The sequence below is a fragment of the Boeremia exigua genome, assembly GCF_020726555.1.
Source record: "Boeremia exigua strain MPI-SDFR-AT-0100 chromosome Unknown C7974scaffold_4, whole genome shotgun sequence".
Classification (NCBI taxonomy): Eukaryota; Fungi; Ascomycota; class Dothideomycetes; order Pleosporales; family Didymellaceae; genus Boeremia; species Boeremia exigua.
In genome coordinates, this window is record NW_025763521.1 from 2,497,148 (window position 1) to 2,511,141 (window position 13,994).

Below are 13,994 nucleotides of genomic sequence, written 5' to 3' on the forward strand. Positions count from 1 at the left end.
CCATATCATGATCAGGCAACAAATCCGTGCAAAGATATTGAATAACTCTACCTCTTATTCATGTGTGTGACAAAATGACACAGGTGGGGATCTTGCCGACGAAGGCATGTAGCTTGAGGGTCTTTGCATTTTACAACTACATCATGGAGTTTGGTTTTGATTGTTGCCGCCGCTCGATCGACACCTATGTCACGGAGGTATCAGTGGAGGAACTTGGTGACACTTCGTCATTTGCATGCAACACAATGTTACATTAATCTAGTGTGCTGCCAATGTTAGGAAGGAGTTGCTAGTTTTGAGTTGTAATGATTTTGTTGATATGGAAGTACAAACAGTAGCACTTCTAAGCTGTCTAACTGTCGTTCCAATGAGATAACGCCAGCGTCAGGGAAATAACATCGTGAGAAAGAGCGATGTTGTATTGATCGCGCGTATTGGCTCGACTCCTTGAAGAAAGTGCACTTTCTGGATAACTTGATCCAAATTCTTGTGTAACTGGCCGAAAGAAAAGCTAGCCTGTACTTGCATGCGTGTGGTGCTGAAGCAACGTTTGCCCACCATCCTCCATGTCTGCCTCTTGGCTTTTCACAACCGTGACAAACTTTGCGCCACCAAGGCCTGTACGTCTCAATGCAACTCGTTTCTTGAAATCAGGGGCCTTCCTGATATCATATTCTTCGAAAAGTTTAGCATCGTTCGTCACAGCTCGCCGGGCATGCTGAGCATCAAGTAACTGCGCGGCCAGTCCAGCTGTGCTAAGCCGTACGTATACCTGATGAACGTCTGGAGACGTTGCTTTGACAGCTAAGAGGGCGAGGACAAGACCGAGTATCGCAAACGCAATATTTGATACAATCAGCAACCAGAGTGCTACTTTTGGCAATCTCGTAATGATCGCCTCACTGCGGCGTTGTGTCAGAAGTGCTGGTGCAGGAACAGTGTGCACGACGAGCGGCACACTCATCTGCTTGCTCATTGAAAGCTCATATCTCTGAATGAATGCCTCGGGCGTGGTGCGACGATAGTTGGCTTGGAGGCTGACTTTGTTGCGACCAGTTATGAACTTGCCAACTGAGGCGAGGCTTGTCATTGAGACCATGCCTGCTACCGCGCCGTCACTTTCTTGTAGAGACAGCGATGTCACTTCCCCGTTTATGATATTGTAGGTTACATCGTAGACTGCGGTATGTCAATGCAGACTCGATGAGAGGACAGGAGTACTGACCGGTGGTGTTGCACTCTAACAGGAATATAGAAGAATTGGCAGATTCTTTTTGGATGAGCTGGCTTTGCAGATAGACATCAGGCAACTCTGAGTCTGGGGCCAAGACTTGTACTTTCGACAGCCAATGCCATGGGTTGCGGAAAAGGGCATTCGAGTCCTCTCTAGTCATATTCATAACGGAAGACTCGTTGAAGCCGTCAATGACGCTCATTCTTACAACACCACCAGAACCCCTGCTGTCGACAAAGGGCGGCGATTCCTTCAGGTATCGATGCCAGTCGTCGGCCCATGTCTCATGCGAGTGTGGGCCAAGTCGACCTGTGATGTTTCTCCGCGGCGAGTTCGTCATGCATTGGAACGGTTGTGTTCTATCGGTCGTATTCATCGGCCGGATATTACAGCTATTACGCGGTATCGCGGAGCATCGGTTGGACACTCCGTAAGTTTTACCTATCCAGTCCAGGCTTGGATCTACAACCTCTGGCTTCACCAAGACATAGGAGATGCCCTGCGCGTCTGTATAGTTGAGTAAGTATGTATCGACTGTTTCAACAACTTCAGTGAAAGTCGATAAGTTGGCAAGAAACAAGCCATCTTCCAGAGCTGAGCTCCAAAAGAACTTGTCTCCTGCAGGATCATACTCATCAAAGACCCACTGACCCAAGGTCCTGCTCAATTGATTTGCACTATTAGGCAATAACGAGAGCCGAGTCACACTGATAGCTTCGATGACAACGTGGAGATATGTGTCTGCTGCTTGTATCAACACACTGTGCCGATAGTCAGCCTCAATGCATGCTCTATGTGGGAGATATAATCACCTGGCAGCTAGTCCGAGTAGAAACACAGTTCGACATCGCCGCATCAGCGGGGATCCTTTGCTCTTTCCACGCTGATCAGCGTGTTTTTGCCTTGCGATCCTTTGATAGCAACTCTGCATCATTTCCAGCAAGAGAATGATCTCCGCATTGAGCAGTCGAATGAGATTACTTGCCTCGCGAGGTGTCGGCAACGTAGCATGCTCCTGATCTAGTTCTGAAGCTTGCAATAATTGGCAAGCAACTACGTATGTATACAAGCTCATTATCGCCGCCACCATTGCAAAGCTGATTGTTGACGATAATGATGACACAAATGCAAGACGACCGACAGGAAAGTCCACATAGTAATCCGAGCTGTTGGCTGAACTAGAAGTGTCATTGAATGGACAAAGATCGTGTTGTAGGCACTCATCGAGATCGATGGTGTGCGAGAAAACGATTGTGAGGATGGTGATGGTGAACGCAACCATAGGTACGACCACGAGAGAAGATGTGAGAATAATCCTGCTAGTGTGCGCACTCCATAGACTCCGTTTTGACACCTCCTCATGTTTGGCGGTCGAAGTGCTGGAAGCAGCCATCCTAACAAAAATTATGCAGACAATAGAGACGCAATGCTCATAATTGAGGAAAACGAGGCAGAAAAGAACCCATGGCCATCATTATAAGCGCCATCATAAAGAGCAGAGCAGTAACTATCTCGTCCTGCAGGGTTTCAGTAGTTTTTGAAGGCGTTACATCAGAGGGGTGCAGGAACCCTGACATTAGTGCATGAGAACAAGCTGCATCGGGTTGTACGAACCAATGTAGTTACAGTGTACTGATTATCTACAATCTTTTTTCCGAAACGGGAGATAGAGGCCAAGAGCCAGTACTCTGTGATACGCTTGGCAGACGAGGAGGTTACTATCAATGCTTAATTCCGGACCAGTCGGGCAGTATGGCGGGCTTGGCCTGCTTACATGCGTCGGGGTAACTGGGGTTGTGCCACCTTGAGGAGGCAGGTGGAAGCAGCGAACAACAAAGATCAGCGTCAGCTCGAGCTACAGAGCACCCAATGATTTCAATTGTAACAGGCTGTGCAACATTCAGTCTCCTCCAAGAAGGAATCATCTGGCGATCCGCACTCACTAAACCTTGGTTCTGCAATATCCTCATATACCGCCAAGTGCAGTCTGCTCTCAGCTCGAAGCGAGAAAGAAGGCGCCGAAGCCGACCAGTACTGTCCAGGCGATCGACCGCGAAAGTGTACCGGCGCCGAGCGCCATGCTGCTATCCGAAAGTATAATGTTATAACGATATATTCTCATAATTCAGATGCATTTCGATTACCAACGCGGCTGGAACGATTCGAGTGGGGATGCTCCTTCCTTGAACGACTACAGGGTGGGGAGACAGTCCCCTGGCGGCGCGAACCGCTCGCTGCGGCAGGTCAATCTGTGCCGAAGTATCATAACACAACACCGCAGTATACCGACATGGTGCATTATATTTGAAGCTTCTTGGTTCTGTTGCTACTTACTAAAAACGTCTCTGTTCCGGGAACCCTATTTGTTCCCAGTATCGTGGATAGCGTTCGGCACAGCACGTTCGGCACTCTCCGGCAGCGCCTCCTGGATTTTCTGCGGCACGATGGAAGCCTGTCCTCCGTTTTTAGCATGGCTCTGGGCGACCTCAGGGTCGTCGGTGTCTGCAGCAGTGTTGTCGGTCTGGATAAGTCTGATCAGTTTTGACCACACACTATTTCGTGTTCGTTCTTACGCTTTTCCCTTCAACGCCGGAAATGTGGCCAGGAGCTCTTGCCTAGTCCTACGTTAGTCCGTCGAACGGTTGATAACTTTTTGGAGCGATATACATTTACCATGTTCTCCTTCTTGCCCTGAGGCGCTTCCTGCTGAGCCTTGTTCGGGATGTCGGCGTCGGTTGTGTGGGATCCTGGCTGGCTTGACATGTTGACTATGGTGATTCTTACGTTTCAAGATGATGGGGTTTACTTCGCGTGATAATTAGGATAGGTTTTGATATGCTATTCAGTCTTGTGTTTCCGAATGATGGAATAGACCATTGCGTCACAAGTCGTCAAGATATCTGCGTGACACCCGCCTATACGTCATGACTTTCATTATCGCGAGCTTGACTCAGAATTGTATCTTGCGGAGTGACGACTGGTCGCATTGACTAATCGCAAGTTGTTGCTTGACTGTGTCTTGGTGAGGAAGTAAGTTGAACAGAAAGGGAGAAGTCGATAGTGGCGCTAGCGTGGGAGTTCCGCGGAGGGGGAAGGTCGCCAGGAGAAGCCGGACGAGGTGCCAACGAGTTCATTTGCGTTCCTGCCTGGATAGCTATAAGGTTCTATTCACTCTGACTCCGGTTCCTTGCGCAATGTTATAGATAGCGCCAATGACTTTATCAACGTCCTTGCTCTTCAAGGGTATTCGGTGTGCGCCTTCCCACTCTACCAGTGTCGTGGAGTCTTGCGAACAGTAATCGTGTAATAGTTTTCTGTGGAGGTGTAGTCCTGCATCAGCCATGCCATGCACATGCAAAGTAGGCATCCGCAGTATCGTATCCTCGTCCACTTCTTTACAGAATTGGAAGCCTTCAGACAAGTCGCTTGCGTCTACTAACGCTGGGCTCGACAGAACTCCTGGGTTCAGGTTGCTGAGCGGAGCTCTTCCTGCGAGTAAGATCCCGAACCGCCAGTGCAAGTCTGGCACTCCTGTAAAACCGACATCGATGCCTCGTCCCGTTCTTCGCGCCTCTGCTTCTCTGGCCTGCTGCTCGAGCAGAATACTTGCGGACATCTTCGCACCTTGGCTGAACCCCATCAGCCCTACCCATTCCCCTGTGCCACCTTCTCGGTCATCATCTTCCATTGTGGTCCGGATTGCATAGCCAATCTCTTCAATGCAGCTCTCGGCGTCAATCTCTGCGTGCTCTGGTAACCATCTCAGCCAGCGACGGAAAGGCGCGTATGAACCGTAGACGTCGATCACGTCGTGATGCGGGTCGCAAAAGAAGGGTGCATCTGCCCATACCAGACGAAAAGAGTGTTGCAAGTGTTTGATGAGTGATCGCGACTGGGCTTCGAAGATGGCTGCATTGACACCGCCGCCGTGCAGACAAAGTATCCTTGGTAACGATCTTGTATCCGGCTTGATGGAGGGGATCCGGGAGGCGGGTAGTGGAACTATTGAAGGCATTGCAGGAATTGAAGAATTACTGGATGTACGTTAGACGAGAGGCTCGACAAGCCGATGTACATATAGAAAGACGCACAGTGGAAACAGAGTTACAAGAGTAAGAGTAAGCTTAAAAAACGAAACATGTGCGAGCTGTCAACTAATAATAGGACGCCATCGTCGCATCCCGGATCTCACTTTTGAGAAGTCTTGGAAGTCCGAAGCTCTACTATTGGTATGGTCATCCATCGCTGATACGGCACCAATCCTCTGTACTGTAGCGAATGATGGCCTTCGCTGCGAATTCGGTAACTTTGTTCGCACTGCATGCCTGCTCATTGGCTGTACAACGACCAGGATGCTTTATGTGGTGATGGGAGGCTGAGTCTTTGATCAAAATTGTCATCGAGCGTGGGGAGCCGATGAAACGATCAGCGTGAAACTGTAGTGTGGAACCCTGATCATGCTGACTCGAGCTTAGGTCACCAATATTGAGCACAGTGAGCTTCCTGTAGTAGGTATACAGGGACGGTAAGTAGAAGCCTATATGAAGTGAGTTTCCTGAAGTGAGGTGGTTGTTGAAGAGGTGGTTAATGAAGAGGGGAATCTAATCTTATCAATCCATTCGTACCTCGGCAACCACCTCTCGCTCCTCACGACTCTCCGGGGGCAACAACACCTTGACCAATATGTGATCTTCGATCAACGAGCTTTTGCTCTTGTTTCTTAAACGTACAATATTTGAAAGCGATGATGGAAGTTCCAGTCATCATCGGCGTCGGCGACGTCAAGAACCGCGATGTCAACGACCCAAGAGAGCCAGCAACGCTCATGCTCGAAGCCATTGACCTCGCTCTCAAAGATGCTTCATCGAGCTCAGCATTGAAGCTTAAATCTTCAATAGACAGCATAGACGTCGTAAAGACTTGGACTTGGCCTTACCCTGACCTACCCAGCCTGTTGTCAGAAAAGATAGGTGTCCAGGACAGTGTCAAGTGGAAGAACTATTCCGAACATGGCGGCAATCAACCAGGAAAGCTCTTCGACGAGGCTGCAAAACGGATCGCAAAGGGAGAGTGCAAAGTTGCCGTCATCACTGGTGGTGAAGCGCTGGCATCACGTGCGTCATCACAACATTGCCCATCAAAAACTATATGCAGCTGCTAAAAGATCCAGTATCTGCATGTGCAGCAGCCAAAAAGCTGCCTCCGCCAGGTTGGACCACCCCCTCCTCGGCCGTAGATTCTGTCTTCACACCCACCGGCCGAGACCTGGGAAACAGTACGATCTCCACCCTCTGGCAACGTCTCTCCACTCACTCCCCTACAGACCTCGGCGCCATCCACAAGATCGGTGCCCCCATACACGTCTACCCATTGTACGAGAACGCCTTCCGCGCGCACCGCAACCAGACTCTCCAAGCCAACAACGAAGAAAGCGCACAGCTCTACGCCGACTTCAGCACAGTCGCCTCCACCCAGCCCTTCGCCTGGAGCCACGGCAAAACCCTCGACAAAACAGCCATCGGTACCGTGAGCCCAAAGAACAGAATGATATGCACCCCCTACCCGCTCCTCATGAACGCCTTTAACACCGTCAACCTCGCCTCCGCCGTAATCCTAACCTCCACCTCCATCGCAAAAGCCCTCGCGGTCCCGGAATCCCGCTGGATCTACCCGCTCGCTGGCGCCGGCACCTCCGACGCCTCGGAGTTCTGGGCCCGGCCCAACTTCCACACCTCCCCCTCGATCGAGCGCTCACTGGCCGCCGCGCTCGCCGCCGCGGACACCAGCCCCGCGGAATTGGACCTTGTGGACATCTACTCGTGCTTCCCGATCGTGCCCAAGCTGGCAGCGACCGCGCTCGGGCTGCCGATAGTCGGTGGCGCGAAGCCGCTCACGCTGCTGGGCGGGCTGACGAGCTTCGGCGGCGCGGGGAACAATTACAGTATGCACGCGCTGACGGAGATGACGCGGCAGCTGCGCGCGGGGCGGGGGCGGAAGGGGCTTGTTCTGTGTAATGGGGGCGTGCTGAGTTATCAGCATGTCGTGGTTCTGGGGACGGAGCCGAGGGCGTCGGGGTATCCGGTGGGGAATCCGCTGCCGGAGGTGCTGAGTGATGTTGAGGTGCCGGCGCTGGCGGAGGAGGCGCACGGGGAGTGTGTCGTTGAGGTATGTAGCCGAGATATGGCTGTGAGGCGATTGCTGACTTTGGGCAGACGTATACTGTTGAGTTCAATCGCGATGGGACTCCGTTGCGAGGCCATATTGTTGGACGGCTGAAGAGCAATAATAAGAGGTTTCTTGCCAATCAAGGGGATGAGAGTACGCTTCGGCAGATGGCGGAGGGGGCAGTTGAAATCGTAGGTAAGTCCGGATGGGTATGGCAGGATAAGAAGACGAAAGGGAGAGGCCTTTTCGCTTTTGACAAACCGGCGAAGTTGTAGTCTCGCTTGAGACCAGTATATTCACGCCCAGGGACAATATGGTCCTTCCTACACATCACGTCGCCCATAGAGCACACCACTCAAAGAAAGCCTGAACGATCTTAACGGCAATAATGCACAAAAGGTTGTAGTCCATATAATTTACAGCATGAAGCGAAAGCCCCCAAACGCCAAACACAGACCTCGTAATCTGCACCTCGCCCGGTCATACGACCTTAGTCGTGACGATGCTCGCTAACTTCATCACTGTCGTGCTATGCTGTATTCGGCCGTTAAACATGTCCATGCGTCGTCGCCGGTCTCCACTCATGCATCCGCTGGCACGCTTCATTAAAGGAATAGAAACGCAAAGCAACACGAACGCTGTCACAAAGGAAATGACAAAAGAAACGCTAAACCGTTGCAAGACATCTGAGATAGAACCCAAAGGCTAGCGCTCGTTGACAGAGTACTGGGTGTTCGGTTCCAGACTGGAGAGCGTGGAGTTGGTGTCCCAGGTCCCGTTGTCCGCGATCGTCTCGACCACGCTCCTGTCGATCACGCTCCTGGTGCTCTTCTCGCGCCGCAGCTCTTTCATACTCCTCTCGGACCGCGGTCGTTCAGAGCGCTCTGATCGTTCGGAACGCTCTGGTCGGTCGGATCGCTCGGACTTTTCAGATCGCTCAGGCTTTCCAGGCTTTTCCTGCTTTTCAGGACTCTGCTTTCTCTGCTCCTTCAGCCACTTTTGGTGACTTTCGGACTTTGTCGAATCCTTTGAGCTTCGCTTGGCCTGCATGGCCTCCTTGAAGGCCTTGCCGCTCTGCGACGACATTGGGCTGTTGGGGTATAGGGCCTTGACACCAGCACTGCGGCTCTCACACAAGTAGCGGGTTTTGAGGTCAGGTTTTTCAGTGCGCTCTGATTTTCCGGTTCGCTCGGTTCGTTCGCTGCGCTCGCTCTTTAGGGTGCGACTGCTGAGCGCATAACCGCTAGTTCGTCGTAGAGTCTCAGGGCGGGGGTTGATGTCTGGCAACTCGTCCTCAGTCTGGCGGGTACGCGTGGAGCGGCGGTGCCTCAAGGACGGATGAGCGCGATGATTCTGCAGCGACTCAATTTCATCCATAGCCTCATACAGTGGAGACGCAGGACGTGGTGGCGTGCTGGAACGAGAATGGGGTGGTGTTGGAGGCTCATGTTCGAGAAACACGGGCAGGGTTTCGCTGTCTTGAGGTGACTCCTCAGACAATTCTTCGATCGCCTCCGGGATAGAAGCAGTCTCCGCAAGCAGGCGACCAGTCTCGACGAACACCGCCTCCGATAGAGCCTTGGAAGCCTTTGAGGGGCCTGGCGTGAAGAGGCTCTCAACAGGTGGCGGCATACCAATAATGTTGCGTGGTGTTGCAAAGTCGATGGGCCCCGGTGGAGGACGTTGATATGCTCGCACTGGCTGACCCATAGGCTCGTTGAACGCAGCAATCGACGAAGGAGGTGGCGGTGGCGACCTCCGTCGTTCGGGTGACCGATCAGATCCCTCAACAGGAGATGGAGGAGGCGACTTGGCACTTGTTGAAGCCGTTTTCTCAGACATAGCCGGTGTAGGTGGGAGGGGGTTCCTGGGTGGGGGAACCATAGGCGGCGGAAACTTCCCAATTTCAGCATTTGTCGGTGAAGCAGTTGTGAAGGATGGCAAACCGGCTGATTTGAGCTCCTCCGCCCTTGCCATTACAGGCTCTGCATCATCGTACAAAGCCATTCCATGGTGGTAGATGCAGCCTTCATCGTTCTGTTCTCCATTCGCGTGGAAGTTCTCGTGCTTGGCTTCGCGGTAGATGACAGGGAAAAGTCTCAGTAGAAGTCTCGCCTGCGCATCAGCGGGATGCACAGTATCGGCCATAGAGGCTATTAATGTGCCATCAGACTTGTAAGTGCTCTCGTAAGCAGGCCAGAACTCGCCACCGGTGAACTGATGCTCTTCGTCGTACAGAGCTGGCATGGTAGCCGTGATCATTTCGCGCTCAAGACGAGCAAAACGCCACGTCTCAGCAGCAAGCTTGACGATTCTCTTGACGGCAATCTTGATTCCCTCCTCTTCTCTAGGATCGGCGAAATGTTTGATTGCATTCACGATTTCTTCGACGACGGTGCCAGCAGCGGTGTTAATACGTTGCTTTGCTCCGCTGCTTGTAAATGCAGCGAGGAGGGTCTGCTGACGCCAGATCGCTTCTTTCCTTGTGCTCTTGTCCCGGATGTGGTTGCTCATTGACAGGAACAAAGAGTCGGCCTTGTCGTAGCGGCGGCCCAGACTGAATAGGAAGGGCCCAAAGACTCGATACGTGATCAGTTTCGACACGGTGTGTGCAATGTAGGCAGCACGAACTTGCCTAAAGATGTCCAGTTAGTAAGGTGCGTTCTCAAGAGGTGTTTCTGTACGTACTTGGATGCCGGAGTATCGCCCAAGAAGGATGGAAGATTGTGAGGCACCTGAGCCAGATCCTCGTGCGGAGGGCGGACTGGGAGGTGTTTGAAGTGTGTAGCGGCCAGGTCGATAATCTGCTTCTGTAGCTGCGAGAACGACACTAAGCTGAGGCAAGAATCAGCAAATATCCAAAGGAGTACAGTGCAAAGACAGGGAACAGGTGCGACAAAAACAATTGCATTGGGAAACACGAGGATAACTGTCTAGCTCTACGGTCGAGATACAGTCCAGGCTGCCTGCCTTGGGTGCCATGTGCGCTTGCTGGTGGGCAGGCGCAAATGACCCAAGACATTTGGCCCTCCTCAGCACCATGAAGTCCTCCAAATCAAAAATGAACAATCCGAATGTACTTACTAGTATGTATCGCCCTTGCTTTTGATTTCTGCGATGTCTCCATAGCATTCCATCATCTTCTCCAGCCTAGCCTTCTCGGACTCAAGGTTGGTGGCGACGCTCTTGATGATCTCCTTCTCTTTCTGGCTCTCTGCCTTCAGCTGTTCGTACTTACTGAGCAAGTCGTCCCTTTCACGGGCCAACTCGTCAGCTCTTCGGTTCGCTTCACTGTGCAGCTCAGCCCAGGCCCTGTCAGACTCTTCCTTTGCCTGTTGGTAGTTGGAGTCCAGGGCCTCACGCTCTTCGCTCCACCCACTCTGAAGGCTGTCACTTTGCGCCTGGTGGCTTCTAATTAGGTCATCACGCTCCGCCAACCAGTTCTCGCGGGCTTCTTCGTGATCTCTCTGAGCATCGCTGAGCTTTGTCTCAAGCTCATCGCGCTCATCGTTGAAGCTGGCTTCACGTTCTTGCTGCTGTCGCTCATACTCAGCCGCTAACTCCTCTTTCTCAGCAGCAAGAGCATCCACCTCTTCCTGTCGTCTAGTTTCAGCAAGCAGATCGGCCTCTTTGAGCTTTTTGTCAAACTGAATGGCGAGCGCGATCTTCTCGGCATCATGCCTTGTAGAAGCTGCTGCCTTCCACTCATCAAACTCCCTCCTCGCCTGGGCCCTCTCAGAGGCATACATGGCTTCCAACTCTTTTACCTTGGTCTCCCAATTTTTGGTTGATGCGTCCCACGCAAGCTTGGTATCTTCTGCCTCCCTCTTGTGTTTGTGAGTCTCCGCAATCTGTTCTCGAAGCTCTTTGATCTGCTCCTTGGCTTCAAGTGAATGCTTGTTCTCAATGTTGATGATCCTTTCTTTCAGGTCGTATATCTCTTCGTCCTTAGCTCTTAGCTTGTGTGAGAGCTGACCATGTACTTCCTTCTGTCTTGCAAGCGAAGCGTGCAGGTCAGGGATAGCTTGGGATATACGGGAGAAGATGTCAGCGGCTTCACCGTCAAATGGAGAGCCGTTCTCTATAGCAGGCACGCCAACGCCATAGTCTCTAGAGGCAGAGGTGTCATGGTGTTGGTGTGGAGTTCCATTAGGAGGATACCCTGGTGGGTACTGGTTCCAAGTCTCTTGATATGGAGAAGAAGAGTTGTGAGAGGAGGAGCCGTAGGGATTAGGGTTTGAATATCCCGGCTGACTCATGCCATACCCATTTTGATTTGGATAGTATGGCGGGGCACCTGGCGCGTACCCATACCTTGGATGATACCCTGGTGGAGGCGGTGGAGGATTTGAGTAGTGCTCAACTGGCACGCGCGAGGCGAAGCCACTAGTACGGGGATGATGCGCTGGCGCTGCATGCTGTGGGTATCGAGACCCACTGCTGTCACGTGAGGAGACTAACGCCTCACCGCTTCGATCCAAACGTCGACGATGGACAAGGGCGGCATCGGAATCGGAATCGTCATCGTAACTAGGGACATGTCGCGTGCGCGCTCTCTCCACAGGTGGACTGGGGGCTGGCGGCCTTTCGTCAACGACATGACGAACAGCTTTTGGAGGGGCTGGGGCTGCACGCGATCGTGGGGCCTCGGGAGATCTGGACTTTGTCGCTACTGTGGCCGCGGAGTGAGGCGATTGTGGAGGCTGCTCTGATACAGCAGGGGTTGGTTGACAGGTGTCACGCTCGGCGTCAGAGGGACCGGGGTCTGCAGCAGCTACGGGAGCTGCAGGCGGCTCTGGCTCTGGTTCGGGACGAGGCGCAGGCGTAAGCGCTCGTGCAGTCTCGACAACCGCTGGCTCAACCGCTGGCTCAAGTGCTGGCTCAAGCGCTGGCTCAACTGCTGGCTCTTGGGCGATCGATTCTGGCTCTATCGCTGGTTCGCGTGTTGCTGTGTCATCTGCGATCGGAGGCTGATCAGCTTCTTGTACAGGAAGTTCGTCTGTTTAGGCGTTAGCCGATTTGATCGTGGACTGCACAGCGCATTGCGGGAAATCTACCTTTCTGCTCTACAACAGGCTCCTGTTCAGTAGGCTGAACCTCGGCTGGTTCTGGAATCAGAATCGGCTCTATAACAGAGTCTTGCTTCTTCTTGTTGTTCTTCTTGTTCTTTTTGCCCTTCTTTGCTATAGGAGCCCAGTCGTCCTCTGTAGCATCCTGAGGCTCAGGCGCAGGCGCATCGCCTGCTGTGGGGGCAATCTCAACGGGCGCTGGTTCCGCAGGCTCTTCTGAGGGCTTTTCGACAACAGGAAGCGGCTCAGCTGGTGCTACAACAGGCTCAACCTCGCTGTTGAGCCCATCTTCATGTGTGATTTCGGGCGCTTCAGTATCCTGCTGCTCTGCCTCTGCTGGTGTCTCCAGAGCTGGAGCTGCAAGCTCTTCACTAATAGCCTCGGTTTCATCCTTGGCTATTGGCTCAGAAGTTGCTTCTGGTGCTGTGGAATCTAGCTTCTCGACTTGCTCCACGGGTTCTGTCGCAGCTTCTGCTATCGCCTCTTCCGGCCCTTCCCCAGCAGTTAGGTCTTTGACAGCTTCATCCGTACTGGGTGCCTCGATTTCTGCGATAGGCTCCGCGGTTGGCTCAGGAACAGCCTCGGCGTCCGGTGCAGTCGCTTCAGCCTCAATTTGCTCTTCGGATAACGACGGAACCTCAGGAGCTGTTGTTTCCTGAGTAGATGGCTCAGATGTGGGTGCTTCTACCGCATCATCGATCTTCGCCTCTGGTTCTTCTGTCACTGTTTCTGTCGCTGTTTCTGTCGCTGTTTCTGTCGGCTCTTCTGGAGTCGACTCGACGATAGGTGCCTCAGGCGTCAGCTTTTCAAGCTCGACGGGATCCTCGACAGCTGGTGTTGGCGTCGGCTGAGGGCTTGCTGGTGTGGATGTGACGTCAACCTGCTTTTGCGTGCTCTTCTTCTTGTTCTTCTTTGCCATTATGGCAATTGAGACGGCCCCTGTGACTGAATGTGGAGACCCCGAGCGCCGATATCCTGGGGTAGTTATGTCTGGCTTGCACAATGCCTGGTAGCAATCGTCACGAGTGAGGCTATGTAATTGCGCGCGTGGCACTCTGACGGGGGAACATGTAGATAGCCAGCGAATACGCGCATTAGGGGCTATATAAGACGGGATGCATGGTGCATGAAGATGACTTGAGTTGGTTACGCACGACTGTCCAATGGGGGCGATTGCAGGGAGAGTGAGCTGGCAACGTAGTCCGAGCCGAGTAATCTATGCGCCCCGGGCGAAGTATATTCGGCGTCTAAAGACAGCATCACCAGCCTCGCACATGTGTGGGGCATCTTTCGCCACGGGACGTTCTTCATGCCTCTTACAACGGGCCACGAAGACACCACCAGACACGCTTCAGAACCATCAGCGTGAGTGAAGTGGCTGGGAGAGGATTTGGGCGGCATTATGACTGATTCGAAATCCAGAGAAGCAGATCGATGGGGATGTGCTGTCTGTGCTTGGGGTGCAGATCGGACCTCCTATGCAGGCAGCGTGATAGTGGGTATGTGGTGGCCTGCGACTGGTGCAA

General features: G+C 52.8%; 6 protein-coding genes across 6 annotated transcripts; 1 reads left to right on the plus strand and 5 right to left on the minus strand.

Moving 5' to 3' along the window:
• Positions 1–230: 230 nt before the first annotated feature.
• C7974DRAFT_158975 (uncharacterized protein) lies at positions 231–2,844 on the minus strand. The gene is made up of 3 exons (XM_046135917.1): positions 2,047–2,844; positions 1,226–1,995; positions 231–1,179 (listed from the first exon to the last, which is right to left on the minus strand). Exons 1-3 carry the CDS (start codon positions 2,625–2,627, stop codon positions 512–514), a joined length of 2,019 nt encoding a protein of 672 aa, XP_045999551.1. The 5' UTR covers positions 2,628–2,844; the 3' UTR covers positions 231–511.
• Positions 2,845–3,593: 749 nt separating this feature from the next.
• On the minus strand, positions 3,594–3,997 carry C7974DRAFT_411761 (uncharacterized protein; the record flags this gene model as incomplete). Its single annotated transcript, XM_046143592.1, has 3 exons — positions 3,594–3,755; positions 3,808–3,849; positions 3,908–3,997. The coding sequence occupies 3 exons, from the start codon at positions 3,995–3,997 to the stop codon at positions 3,594–3,596; spliced, it is 294 nt and encodes a 97-aa protein (XP_045999552.1).
• Positions 3,998–4,126: 129 nt separating this feature from the next.
• Positions 4,127–5,359, minus strand: C7974DRAFT_158933 (serine hydrolase FSH). Its single transcript, XM_046135916.1, has one exon. The coding sequence runs from the start codon at positions 5,247–5,249 to the stop codon at positions 4,389–4,391; it is 861 nt and encodes a 286-aa protein (XP_045999553.1). The 5' UTR covers positions 5,250–5,359; the 3' UTR covers positions 4,127–4,388.
• Positions 5,360–5,804: 445 nt separating this feature from the next.
• On the plus strand, positions 5,805–7,794 carry C7974DRAFT_462543 (uncharacterized protein). The gene is made up of 4 exons (XM_046146205.1): positions 5,805–6,348; positions 6,405–6,509; positions 6,558–7,399; positions 7,447–7,794. Exons 1-4 carry the CDS (start codon positions 5,979–5,981, stop codon positions 7,672–7,674), a joined length of 1,545 nt encoding a protein of 514 aa, XP_045999554.1. The 5' UTR covers positions 5,805–5,978; the 3' UTR covers positions 7,675–7,794.
• On the minus strand, positions 7,706–10,236 carry C7974DRAFT_451670 (uncharacterized protein; the record flags this gene model as incomplete). Its single annotated transcript, XM_046145790.1, has 2 exons — positions 7,706–10,034; positions 10,088–10,236. Coding segments are annotated over 2 exons (2,079 nt in total), but the record flags the coding sequence as incomplete, so codon positions are not given.
• Positions 10,237–10,290: 54 nt separating this feature from the next.
• C7974DRAFT_391360 (uncharacterized protein) lies at positions 10,291–13,788 on the minus strand. Its single transcript, XM_046141574.1, is given in 3 exon segments — positions 10,291–12,398; positions 12,457–13,195; positions 13,208–13,788. 3 exon segments carry the CDS (start codon positions 13,385–13,387, stop codon positions 10,483–10,485), a joined length of 2,835 nt encoding a protein of 944 aa, XP_045999556.1. The 5' UTR covers positions 13,388–13,788; the 3' UTR covers positions 10,291–10,482.
• Between the last annotated feature and the right edge of the window lie 206 nt (positions 13,789–13,994).

Coding starts and splice junctions, on each gene's coding strand:
- C7974DRAFT_391360 (XM_046141574.1), bottom strand. CDS start 13,387: ATGGCAAAGAAGAACAAGAAGAAGAGCACGCAAAAGCAGGTTGACGTC. Junction 12,399..12,456: donor GCCTGTTGTAGAGCAGAAAG/GTAGATTTCCCG, acceptor ACGCCTAAACAG/ACGAACTTCCTGTACAAGAA.
- C7974DRAFT_462543 (XM_046146205.1), top strand. CDS start 5,979: ATGATGGAAGTTCCAGTCATCATCGGCGTCGGCGACGTCAAGAACCGC. Junction 6,349..6,404: donor TGGTGAAGCGCTGGCATCAC/GTGCGTCATCAC, acceptor TAAAAGATCCAG/TATCTGCATGTGCAGCAGCC. Junction 7,400..7,446: donor ACGGGGAGTGTGTCGTTGAG/GTATGTAGCCGA, acceptor GACTTTGGGCAG/ACGTATACTGTTGAGTTCAA.
- C7974DRAFT_158975 (XM_046135917.1), bottom strand. CDS start 2,627: ATGGCTGCTTCCAGCACTTCGACCGCCAAACATGAGGAGGTGTCAAAA. Junction 1,996..2,046: donor CTACTCGGACTAGCTGCCAG/GTGATTATATCT, acceptor CTATCGGCACAG/TGTGTTGATACAAGCAGCAG. Junction 1,180..1,225: donor GTTAGAGTGCAACACCACCG/GTCAGTACTCCT, acceptor GACATACCGCAG/TCTACGATGTAACCTACAAT.
- C7974DRAFT_158933 (XM_046135916.1), bottom strand. CDS start 5,249: ATGCCTTCAATAGTTCCACTACCCGCCTCCCGGATCCCCTCCATCAAG.